The 12,808-nt window shown below is 36.0% G+C and overlaps 1 protein-coding gene across 3 annotated transcripts in view; it reads right to left on the bottom strand.

Moving 5' to 3' along the window:
- The window catches only part of LOC111334145 (uncharacterized), a 32,834-nt gene that overhangs the window by 8,931 nt on the left and 11,095 nt on the right, over window positions 1-12,808 (bottom strand). For all 3 annotated transcript variants that reach the window (XM_088739311.1, XM_088739313.1, XM_088739312.1), the window contains 6 exons: window positions 9,470-9,538; window positions 7,634-7,774; window positions 5,654-5,685; window positions 4,918-5,012; window positions 2,584-2,701; window positions 611-714 (listed from right to left, as the gene is read on the bottom strand). In XM_088739311.1, coding sequence (XP_088595437.1) covers window positions 611-714; window positions 2,584-2,701; window positions 4,918-5,012; window positions 5,654-5,685; window positions 7,634-7,774; window positions 9,470-9,538 — 559 coding nt within the window. The remainder of the gene's footprint in view (window positions 1-610; window positions 715-2,583; window positions 2,702-4,917; window positions 5,013-5,653; window positions 5,686-7,633; window positions 7,775-9,469; window positions 9,539-12,808) is intronic.

The raw sequence follows: 12,808 nt of genomic DNA, 5'->3' as shown, positions 1-12,808 counted from the left end.
GTTCACCTTAGACACCTCAGTGTCTGTCTTAAGTATCTGTTTTCTTCACTACCAGTGAGTTCAATACGATGAACCATATTCCACAATATTAACCCTTTCCATCCCAACATCAATATGTATATTATCCATTCTGTTCTCTAACTATTTTGTATGTACATTCGAGAAGAATTAAAATAAGATCTTTTTTATTCAAGGTGATCATTTCCATTATTCTTGTGACCTGAATATATGACTCAAAAGTAATATTGAGAGGGAAATTGGAGGCTCTTCACCCTAAGTGGTTAAATAGTTATGATTTGGCAGTTGTGTCAAACACCAAAACATGAGCAATTTTGATTCAAAATTTGAGCAAAAATTTTGTAGATTAAACCACATACAAAAAAGTCGGTTTTAAATCTACATTTGAGTTCAAACTAAGATATTTAATTCTGACATTTTTTCTTTCCATTTTGGGCTGAATTCAACTGTTTTATTCCTCTTAAACCGACAACAAATTTACTCAGAAATCAAGCTGTCATTATCAAGGAAATCAAAGGCGAATGTCATTTCAAAGTTATGTCTACAATTGAACAAAGAGGGCTTGACGAGACAGCTAGTAAACAATTCCAACCTTCGTCAGTCCAGTACTTGGAATCTTCATAGCCCCCATCATTCACAAACTCCAAATACTCCCAGTTGGTGATTAGATACTTGGAAGCCCTGAAAGGTGGAACCCTAGGGAAAGAATGATAGATGTCAGTTTGCTGCATGCATGGAACAATTTTTTAGGAATTAGAAATAGTAATTACCTTGTCATTTAAATGACACCAACACAAAACACACAATGTTTACAACAAGATGTTTATAAAATTCCCCTAAATTTTATATTCTTTTTCATCTCTTCCAAATCAATATTGAAAAGCTACCAAAAATTAGATAGTTATTTAAAATATGCATAATTATATAAAGCATGTAAAATACTGGGCCGAGTTGTTCAAAACACGGATAACTTAACCCAGGGCTAGTATGAATTTTTACTTTTAAGTTAGTTTTATAGCTCTGTAAAGGGATTTTTTTTGTATTTTGTCCTAATAGTTTCAAGTCATATCGAGAGAAGAACCAACAAAGCCTTCGCTCTTATAAGCACTCTTCTGCATAGGAAATTAAACCCAAGGTTAACTTCTAATCCTGGGTTAACATTAACCCCTTTTGAACAACCCAACTCTGACCACTGAGTGTTATATACAGTAATTGACCAAAGTTACTGCCATTGAAAACTTTCACAAATTACCAATAATATTTACAATATTTTAACACTTGGCTGACAGTTTTTCTATTTATAACAATAAATAATTATTAATAAGGTAAATAAAACCTAAGACTGATTAATTGACATTCAAAGTAACAAACTGGTAACCAAATATATATACATTTCATACTAAAAATAAAAAGCATCCACTCACCTTTTTCTTAGAATTAATAACTTTGAATATTATGTTTAGCTACAATACCATTTTACCCACAATTTTCATACAGTAAACTCAGAAACTGCTTTATATATGTATTGAATACAGCTCTTAAACAATGGTATTTTCCATGACTAATTTTTTAAGTAGTTTTCAATCAAAAAAACTTTAAGTACCCAATTACTATGAATGATCATACGAAACTGATTTGCAAGATGGTACTAGGTAATTTTGATGATTTTCAGGCTTAAAAATTTTAACTACATTCATTTTACTAGTAAATAATTTTATATTTAAATTAATTATTATAGCAAGGTAATTAAAACAAAGTTTACAAAATTAAGAAACATTGCAATTAGGGATAAAAAGTAGCTTACCATTAAATTATTTTATATTTGCAATGATTAAAATATGCTGCAGCTTAATCAACCTTGGTGCACACAATATTAATAGCAACAAAGACAACACACAAACAATGGATGGCAACAAAAACAGCACAACAATGGATTATAAAACAACATCAGACAATTAAGTGTTGTTTAACAAAGATTCAAACTCACTAATCCACAGCTAATGGGACAGACATATTTATAATCAACTTCCACAATAAGTTAATTCTTCCAAAGTTGTAGTTTGTGACATTTATTCAACTGTCACAATTCACATATTTCTACTAGAGTAACAACTTGAGGGCAGTAAAATGTTTGGTCTTGTAGTCTGATTGTCTAAGTGAGCAAAGTCCTGAGATGTCCATAGCATGAGGACTGCGTGATGTTTAAGGATAACCTTATTACCATCAGCAGAATCAAGTGAGGAGTTGTCTGTACAGATGTCAGTTGTCGGATGTCTAGTTCGCGAGTCTGATTGTTTGAGTGAAAAAAGTCCTGAAATGGACTTTTGTCCATAGCAAGGACTTACGATAGGATAAACAGCTGTCATAAGCAGTTCAGGTAAAGAGAGGAATTGTCTGTCCTTTGGGTGTTTTCAGTCTGGTTCATGAAAACTGATCAGTCAGAGAGAACTGATGGGTCAGTTTTGCCATGGTGTTACTGTGATAGTGAAATAAAGGTGGAAAGATCACTCTTTGACTGTCAATTCTAACAGATCATGCACCGTTTCTCAGACCCTGCTAACTCACTTGACATTCCATTCGCCATATTCGTTGTCCCAGCCATATGATGGAAAGTTTTCTGGTTTGCCCATGCTCACAGCCCGCTCTGTTATTTCAATCAGTGGATTGGACGACACAGGATCGCCTGATAGTTGGTATCATACATGATTTTACAAAAAACACTATTTCGTTTATAACACACCGGAAATGTGGAATTCCCGTGGGAGAGAAGATGGAGCTCAAGATCCTCTTGGTAAATGAAACCCACAAATCTTTTCCTATTGAAATTTTAAATTCTTGCCAGGTTTTCAAAAAAGATTAAAATGGAGACATAGGAAGGTTTAAGATACTCGGGACCCACCTTAAAATCCAATGAAACAGGTAAAGGGATGGACATAAATTATCCTTGACAATAAATCTCCTCTAAGTCACTCAACCATTCCTCTCTGCTCTCCTCTTTGTACAGTACACATGATAGCCCCCCATCACCCCCCTCCCAGTCAATTCCTCCCACCCTTCCCCTCTAGTTTCTGCTATCTCATAAATTCCACTCTTTCAAATTGATTTTTTCTCACTTTAAATCCCACTTTTTCTGCAAACCATTCCTTCAACTCAACCCACTTCACACAAGATCAATTTTGTGTTTGTTAATTTTTCCCCACACCCAAATTTGAAAAAAGAAAAAAAACCTGGCAAGAATCTCTAGTGTTTTGTAAATTCTGCATTTTGGACAATCCATTACTGTTTAGTCAAAAACTTTGGGTGCATTTTAAAAGCAGTTTTTTGGTAGACAGTCCAGTAAAATTTTCTTTAAACATTCAGTTTCAAACAATGAAAACAGTGATGACTGCAAAAAAAATTTGAAGCAGCAGCCAGTTTTCACTTCCTTTTGGAAATAGATTTCAAAACAAGGAATGCATGTGCAATGTATTTTGCTGTGACAGGCATTTGTTTTCATTAGCAACAATGATCAGTATGTGTCAAACTCGAAAAGTAATTAAGGGCCAATTGAATTTGAGTATTCAGTTGTATCACAAAGCAATAATTCTAACCAGTTTGCTCCAATTGTTAAGTTTTAGTCTCCATTTAAAATTAGTCAGTCTGCTTTCAATTTTTGTTCAGAATAATTTGTTAGCACCTAATTTACACTTGGATGTTTTAAGATCACTAATTTCTTGGAGTGATAATTTTCCTCCTGGACACTTTTGGTGCATTTTGCATAATCCTCAAAGAACAATGGACAATTTCAGTGAGAGTTGAGTTACAAGCTCTATTCTCTTCAGGTTGTGTTATGTATTTGCTATAGTTGTGCATTTGTGTAACACTTTACATTTGATGAGAATGTTTGAATCATTCCACCATTGTGATACAGATACCTCACGAAGGATGGATTTCATTCTGTGAGACAGTGAACTGGTAGTCGAGACAAAGTAAGTGTTCTGTTCCAGCTATGCATGGGCACAAATCTGTAGGCACCTTGTTACGAGACCAGTTTCCAGGATAACAGAAGGCTAAGGTCGGGCCATTTTTCATGGGAACCAGAGATGAACACATTTTAGGACCCACAAGGATGCAGTTCAGATATGAAAGGGGCCCTTACCTTGCCCCACCACAGACTGATAGAGTTTCATATTTTATAGGAACACCTTATGGGTTTCCATACTATTCCAATATAACAGTCATTTTCCAAGCATTGCAACCATAATAAAAAAAAAAACCTTTTTAAGGTTAATGGCCTGTATTAACATACATACTCTGTAGTTGCCATATATCATTTTGGAGAAACTTTTCAGTTAAGTGTAATGTATAGATAACACTTTTTATTTGTAACAGTTTTAGATGAATTTGTTCACAATGAAGTTTTCAACTAAGCAGACAACTTAGTTGCTAACACATAAACAATAACTGCTTTGGAAGCAATTTAAGATCTTGCAGTAGATTTTACAAAGCTTATCATTTTCATGACATGAAGTTTAAAGTAATCCAATCCTCTCAAGAAGGTGTAATACATTTTACGTATACCAAGGGACTGTTATATTGGAATAGCTAATATCATGAGTTAAACATATATTAAAAATGTCAGTGTACCCTCTAATTCTTTACTTCTAACTTAATTATACACAAATAGTTCTTTAGTATTCTGCTACTAAATTTTATGCCAAAATACGCAACCTTGGCTACCTGAAAACTGAATCTAACTCTTTCCTAACAACCATGCACACTGCCTGGCTAAATAAAACTATCCCATATAATTTTTTCCTCCCACAACATGATGTCTGCCTTTCCAGTAATCATACGTAGTTAGCAAACATATGAATGCCTTACATGATATCACAATTATGTACAAGCTATGATTTTTACCTGTAGTCAATGGTCCATTTTTCCATCCCTTGGGCTTCTTGACAAGATCCAGTGGCATCTGACGAATCAACACTGAGGAGGTCTCAAAGTGGATCCTTGCAAAAAGCAAAAAAAATGGGTTGATTGTTATATAACATATCATTAATTAATATACAGCTAGCAAACTTCAATAAATATCCATGTATTATCAAAATACATGCAAGCAAATACAATTCTACAGGAGTAAGAAATTAAATTTTTAATCCCGAAAGTGGCCAAATTAAGTAATTTGCCTTAACAGCATCTATGCATTGTTAACTGCAATATTCCATTTTATGGTAGCATGCTTAGCTTGGTTGTCAAGCCTTTGAACAGGAGTGGGGCCAATTGTGACCTTGCTATGATAAAAGCATTCACTCCAAATAAAAGGCTTGGCAGCTAAGTACACAACTGTGAAATGGCCTTCTTACATACATGTGTAATATAATTTTGTGGGAAGTAAAAGGGTGAAGAGTAAAAGGAGGTCAAAAACTTGTGACAAAGAAGCTGTTATCGTTCTACAGTCAGTTTAATAAATACAGGCAATTAATTCAATTGTATTAAAGATCTTACCTAGTTGCTTGCTTTCCTTATTTCAAAGGAAGCTGGTGGAATATACATCTTATAAGGATTTCAGGTATTAGAGATTAATTAGCATATTGCAAAATCAACAGAGCAAATGCTATAAAAAAATACATCTTTATCTTAAATGCCATACCTTTCATGTTCAAATCCCATGAAAACTGCCCACTAAAATAAAGATAAGACACCCACTATCAGACCACCTTTGCCAAACATAATATGATCAGCACACAATCATTTAATCATAAATTCAAAGGGTGATAAAAACTAAGGTCTTTCCTTACCAGGTGTGATCAATATACAACTTCTCAACTCTAATTAACCCCTAAGAGTGACTAACACCTAATTTCTCCCAACAATATCACCCCTGAATTACTCATTCAAACATCACAATAATCACCGTATTTACCCGTGTATAATATATACACGCCCACATGTATAATGCAAACCCTTGTTTTTAACCTAATTTATAGGGAAAAAAGTTTTCCACGGCAAAAAAAGACAAGTTAAATATTTGTAAAATTATTTAATAAGACAACAAGAATATAGAACAAATTTACTATATCATTAACATCAATATCTTTTGCTACTTAGTTATTTATGACATTATTGAAATCAAACTTTAGGACTTTAAGCGAGGCCTGGCTTAATTGACAATTCCATGGCCCGATAAATATTATGAGTGAGCAACAATATATCTGAAAAGTATTGAAGATTTTGTGTCATGTTGTCATATTTTTAGAATTTTCAAACTAATGCTATGCAATTTTCTGGCCATAAAAGTAAAGTAAACAACAATAGAACCTCGATGAATTCCACTGTGTGCACTTTGTACAGACAAGAAACTGAACCGTGCATTTTTCACTTGTAACTACAGCAAATCAAGAACTGCTTTAAATAAAGTTTTTGTCCTGAAATATTTCTCACTTGCTTTCTTCTTGCTTCTCACTGAAAAATTCCATGCAACATGAGATCTCTTCACATGCGGCCAAATTTGCATATTCACTCTGAAATCTGATCCATGTGCCTGTTTGCACAATTGCGAAAATATTTAGGGATTTTTGTCCTTCCTCTTGATTTCAGAGTAAAAACTTAATATGCACCTATAATTTTTTATTGAAAATAAGTTATTTAATCAAAGCTTTAAATGTGTTACTTTTTTGTTGTGTTTTTTACATATGCAAATTAGGACGTACATGACAAACAATGGAATCCGTGTATAATATGCATCGCGGTTTTGATGGTTATTTTTGTAGAAAAAAAGTGCGCATTATACATGGGTAAATACAGTAAGGAAATGATCACCAACTAAAAAAGCTCTCGATTGTTAAGCAAATTCTACTTGTCAACACCTTAGGAAATGTATAGAGAACAGTATGGTGAATACAATGGATATATGAAGTTCATATATTTCGAACTGCGGTATAAATACGTATGATGCACGATCCTTCCCAGTAGATAGCGCTATTTATGCAATAGTGAAAGTCAGACCTGAAAAAAATCAGGCCTGTACGGGAGTCGAACCACTGACCTCTGCGATACTAGTGCAGCACTCCACCAATTGAGCTAACAAGCCAACTGGGAGCAGGCCGTTAAGTTGATTCGTAATAAACCCGTGATGATAAATCAGATACAGTGGATATATGAAGTTCATATAGTTTGAACTGCGGTATAAATGTGTATGATGCACGATCCTTTGCAGTAGATAGCGCTATATATGCAATAGCGAAAATCAGACCTGAAAAAAATCAGGCCTGTACGGGAGTCGAACCACTGACCTCTGCGATACTAGTGCAGCGCTGCACTAGTAGCGCAGAGGTCAGTGGTTCGACTCCCGTACAGGCCTGATTTTTTTCAGGTCTAATTTTCGCTACTGCATAAATAGCGCTATCTACTGCGAAGGATCGTGCATCATACGTAGTATGGAGAATATGAATACTGATGTCAGGGAGTAAAGGCTTAAAATAATAATATATTGTCAAACGGAAATGTGATGAAGGGATATAATCAAATACCAAATTCTCAGGGCTTAAATAGGAAGACAGTGAGGAGAATGAAGCAACAATTAGATCAGCAGAAGTGAGAGGGTTAAAACAAGACCCTGAGACAGTTTTACCCATTGGCTGTCCTGAGTAACAGGCAGTTCCAGTGGTGTGTTCTCAATGATATCCAACATGACTTGGCGTGCTTTCATACGGAATTCTGCCACTTCAGAAACTGTTGGCCATTTAAAGCTGCCTCCCATCCTATAGTTCTCCTGAGAATAATATAACCATCTCTCATCATGAATTTTGCATTAACTTTTTGACCCCTCAGAGTTACCATTGACTAATTTCTCCCTGCAAATACACCCCCTAATCAAACATTTGAGATCACTAACAAGAATAAAGGACATGATCACTAACTAAAGATTTTTAATCAAATTCTCCTTGTCAGCATCTTGGGAATGTATAGAGAACAGTGTGGAGAATATGCATACTGATGATGGGATAGAAAGGGTTCTGGATAGAAGTAAACTAATATACATTTAGCCTTAAATTCACTTAACATTCTCTATCTTGCAAACTATAAACCTTAACTATTCACATTAATAAACGAAGTTCACTCAATTGTTCTATTAGTTGAGTGATTGACATTTCGTTACTTCCGCATGGATTACAGATAGACCTCATGCTCGATGCGAAAAACCAGAACTTACTAATACTAATACTAATATAGTGTTTCTGACCGCTTGCAGCCTAAGGCTAAATTACGGGTGCAGTTTAAGGTTGAGAACGGACGTCAGCATATCAGGCGCCTCTGGCAGCCGCTTCAGTCCATTGATCTCACCTTCCCACCCATCCCACCCCAGGGGAGGACATCCATCACACAGTAATCTCATGTGTAGGAAATTAACGTCTCCTACCCCAACCCTGCAGGAGACAGGACCTCCATTTATTCATCCCTATCCGAGAAGGCTAGAATATCTAACCATTTCTTGATATTATAGAAAGGCAGCAAATTCTTCTCAATTATTTTAAGACCCTGAGTGTTGGTCCGGCTGGGGCTCGAACCCTTGACCTCCCACACAACAGTCCAGCGCTCTATCCATTGAGCTAACCGGGAGGCGGTTATGTTTTGCATTATTGAATTAAACCAACTAGAATATCAATGATTATGAACTTTGGATGACAGCAATGAAATGTCCACCTGTCATATCAACCATTCCACCATTTCTTTTGGGTTTATCTTACAATTTTTAACCAATTCTGCCTTGAATCAAACTGTTACTGAAAAATTCCTTTGGCTGGACCCACTCATAGCTGACTTTGAAGTATAGCTATCAATAAAACATATTAGTGAAAAATCCTTCAATAAAGTGTGGTTTATCCATAAATATGGGATTTAACTTTGAAAAGTTAATTTAGGTGAGTATATTTAATTTTAATATAATCTTCCATTGGCATACTGAAATTTGCCATAAGAAACAAAACAAAACAAAAATCTGTAATTTGCAAAATGGAAATTGTAATTTTATGAGGTGGAAATCCATGCATATGTAGCCTGCAGTGCCGGCGTATTTTGGGCGCGCGAGTGCACATTTTCGCATTAGGCCGCCATCTTAGATTTGGTAACTGTGGAGGATTGGGGCGAGGAAATATTTGCCGAGGGAGTAGGGTGGAAAAATGGGCAGCGGGGGAGAGGGAGGGGAAGGAAATCCTTCCCCTCCCTCTCCCCCGCTGCCCATTTTTCCACTTAACACCTACTCCCTCGGCAAATATTTCCTTGCCCCAATCCTCCACAGTTACCAAATCTAAGATGGCGGCCTAATGCGAAAATGTGCACTCGCGCGCCCAAAATACGCCGGCACTGCAGGCTATGCATATGCAACATACAGGCTATTTCATTTACAAATAAATGAGAAAAATACACATCAATGCATAAAAAAAATCTATCAAAAATATTTTTTTACCGTGTCATCCCATGACATTTCATCTACACCAGTCTCAAAGAGTGTTTCTAAATAAAAATCCACCCTCTCCTGAAATTAAAAATATATATATATATATATCAATATATATAAAGCAAATGAGTCAAATACAAACCTATCCAGTTGAGATTAACAAGGACTTCAAACCATTTCTCCTTTCAATCAGCCTTTTATTAGACATTACAACCCTTTAATTCTCAATACAGTGGAACCTCGATTTAACGAACCTCTATATAACGAAGTCCTCAGTATAACAAACAATACTTCAGTTTCAGCCCATTTAAAGTTACAGTAAAATGTTTGCCACAGAACCTCAATATAATGAACCCTTGATATAAGGAAGCAATTTCCCCAGTCCCTTGGCACTTCGTTAAGTCAAGGTTCCATTGTATCTGAATTTTACCACTTCTCCCATCAAGCTGCTATCCATTCCCTAACCTTGTAAATTAGTAACATGAATTTGGTGTTGAAGTGAGATAGCAACTTCTACCTGATAAGTTCATTATTCTCATTACCTGTTTGCTGAATAATATATCAATAGTGTAAAGAGATGTAACAAGTTAATTGCTTATATATGAGGGTTAAAAAGTTACAGGTAAATGCCTGGTTGAATAGTTTGGTCAAGGAAGGTAAGAATAAACTCTACAACTATAAATCTTCTTGGCTCATTTACAAGAATATGTAAAAGGAACTAGAATGGAGTGCAAAAGTCAATCAGTTTCAATGGAAAAATAAATGTATGATCACATTTGGCAAGTGTGAATCAAGTGTGATTCTTAAATTCACACTTTTTCACATAGTAAAAGTGTGATCACACTTGCAATCACACTTAAAAGTGTGGCTGAGTGTGATTCTTGTAGAAATCTTATCACACTACAAATAATTGAGATTATTAGACATTGTAGTCACCATCTGTCTTCTCATTGGCTAAACGCCCACAGTTAATTCTGGGAAACAGTGCAACCTACAGATTATTCGCTAATCTGTACCTAGAGATTAGTGAATAATCTGAAGGTTGCGCGTGCAATGCATGATTTCTGGTGGAGCAACGTCAAGTTCACGGACAGCGAAGTAAGAATGGCTTCTCGATTCGCCTCATCGACCTAGCGAGAAATTGAGAAATTACTTGAAGATAAAAATTTGGAAAATACTTAAGAAAAGCATTAACCTTTCTGCACTTGATTATTTTATAAAAATGGTGAAAGTTTGTTTACCACACAGTTGTACATTTTTAAGTGTCCGAAAATAAACTGTGTTTGCCGCGATAATGCGTTTGGTGTTATTTTCTTTAAAATAATGTATAATAAAACGATTATTGGATTCAGTTTTTGTGATATCCAGAATGATCAAGGTCTCAGTTAATGTTATCAGTCTCAGCCTTCGGCTTCGGCTGATAACACTTACCTCGACCCTGATTATTCCGGATATCACAAACACCTCATCCAATAATTGTTTAAAATATACCCTAATTTCCGGCCGATTACCCGCACGGCAGATTACCAGCACCGGCCAACTGTTGCATACGGCGAAAAAAAAAGTCAACAGATTACCCACACCGGTGGATAACCCACACCTTATGTTCAGTGCCATGTTGACTTGTTGAAAGAAAGTTTAAAGGCCAAAGAAATTCAGACGCATGTTCAATTCGGTGTCTATATTAGCATGTACTTTATTGTTAAAATGATACAGTAAAAACACTAACATTTTGTGCGAGCGATCGTTCAGCACCATGAAATTAGTTGAGTTTGACACCCATTATTTTCAATATTCCATTGATACATGTGGGCTTTCAAACTACTATCAGTGATTTCTTAAAAAATCGATATCTCTGGTTCTACTGGGCCTAAAGAGTCCCTTAAAATGGAAAAATTCTCTTTAGCTCAAGCTAGTGTTAACTGGAAATTTGTTACTGATGTGCCAGATATTCTTGGATTATTTTAGTCACCGTGAAGGTTTTGTTTACACACATGCCGATAAAAATTTGTTCACACGCAACTAATTATGCGTGAAATAAACTCGAGTCGGCATCATGTTTTCATGCTGGTTTGTGGCACTCTTAATCACAGGCAGCCTAAGCTCACTACTAGAAAAGCAGATGTGACTCTTACCGTGTTGCCCAACGATTTATATTTATAAAGGTTTGTATGGGATGCTATTGGTTTGCCTTAAAAGAGAGGAAAAATGTCTTGTTTTGAAATAAAATGAACTTACCTTACTGCCTTATTGTTTTCTTTGTTGATTCCTAGCATCTAAGGCCACTTTGAAGCATTTTCGGCGAGTTAGCGCTATGTTGGTGTTCAACTGCTGAGAGAAAGACAAGGCTGGACACCTATTTTAGAAGTGTCCGTCGCCTGAAGCAAATAATTCCGCCAAAAAACTACCACCAGTCTCCATTCCTCCAGAAAATCAAAGCAGAGGTGTTGCAGTTCCATTTCCACTCACTAGGTTCCCAATTCCTCCCACAGATCTTTCACTAGCGATGCTTTTATCTCCAGATCGATTGGCTTTCCAATTTTGAATTTGGTTGGTTGAAACATTTGTGGGGCCGTTCGCTGGTCGCACAGTATGTCGGGTAACAAAAATAAGCCCGGCAAGGGTAGCCAGCGGTCTGCAGTGGACAAACAAACCAGTTAGCTCCCCTATATTTTTAAAATGCTTACCATGCCTTCCATGCCAGCGATGAAGTCATCATGTTAAAAAGAACAGGAAGAAAAAAATAAAGACTTCGGCGAATTCAAGGATAATGACGATTGATCCTGTATTCACGAGTCTGTATTCAAGATCAAAGCAAAGATTAAAACAGCAATGACATCAAATATGAATATATGAAGTTCATATATTTTGAACTGTGGTTATAGAGATGTGTATGATGCACGATCCTCGCAGGAGAGAGCACTATTTATGCAATAGCAAAAATCAGACCTGAAAAAAATCAGGCCTGTACAGGATTCGAACCACTGACCTCTGACCCCTGATTTTTTTCAGGTCTGATTTTCGCTATTGCATAAATAGCACTCTCTACTGTGAGGATCATGCATCATACGCATCTCTATAACCGCAGTTCAAAATATATGAACTTCATATATTCATCATAGTTTATGTCATTGCTGTTTTAATCTTTGCTTTGACCTTGAATACAGACTCATGAATACAGGATCCATCATCATTGTTGCTCTCATCCTTGAATTCGCCGAAGTCATTATTTTTTTTCTTCCTGTTCTTCTTAACGTGATGTCTTTATCGCTGGCATGGAAGGCATGGTAAGCATTTTAAAAATATAGGGGAGCTAACTTGTTTGTTTGTCCACTGCAGGCTGCTGGC

Source organism: Stylophora pistillata, chromosome 11, assembly GCF_964205215.1.
Source record: "Stylophora pistillata chromosome 11, jaStyPist1.2, whole genome shotgun sequence".
NCBI classification, from domain to species: domain Eukaryota; kingdom Metazoa; phylum Cnidaria; class Anthozoa; order Scleractinia; family Pocilloporidae; genus Stylophora; species Stylophora pistillata.
The sequence above is the reverse complement of the archived record's forward strand: the minus strand, read 5'-3'. Positions and strand labels throughout refer to the sequence as shown.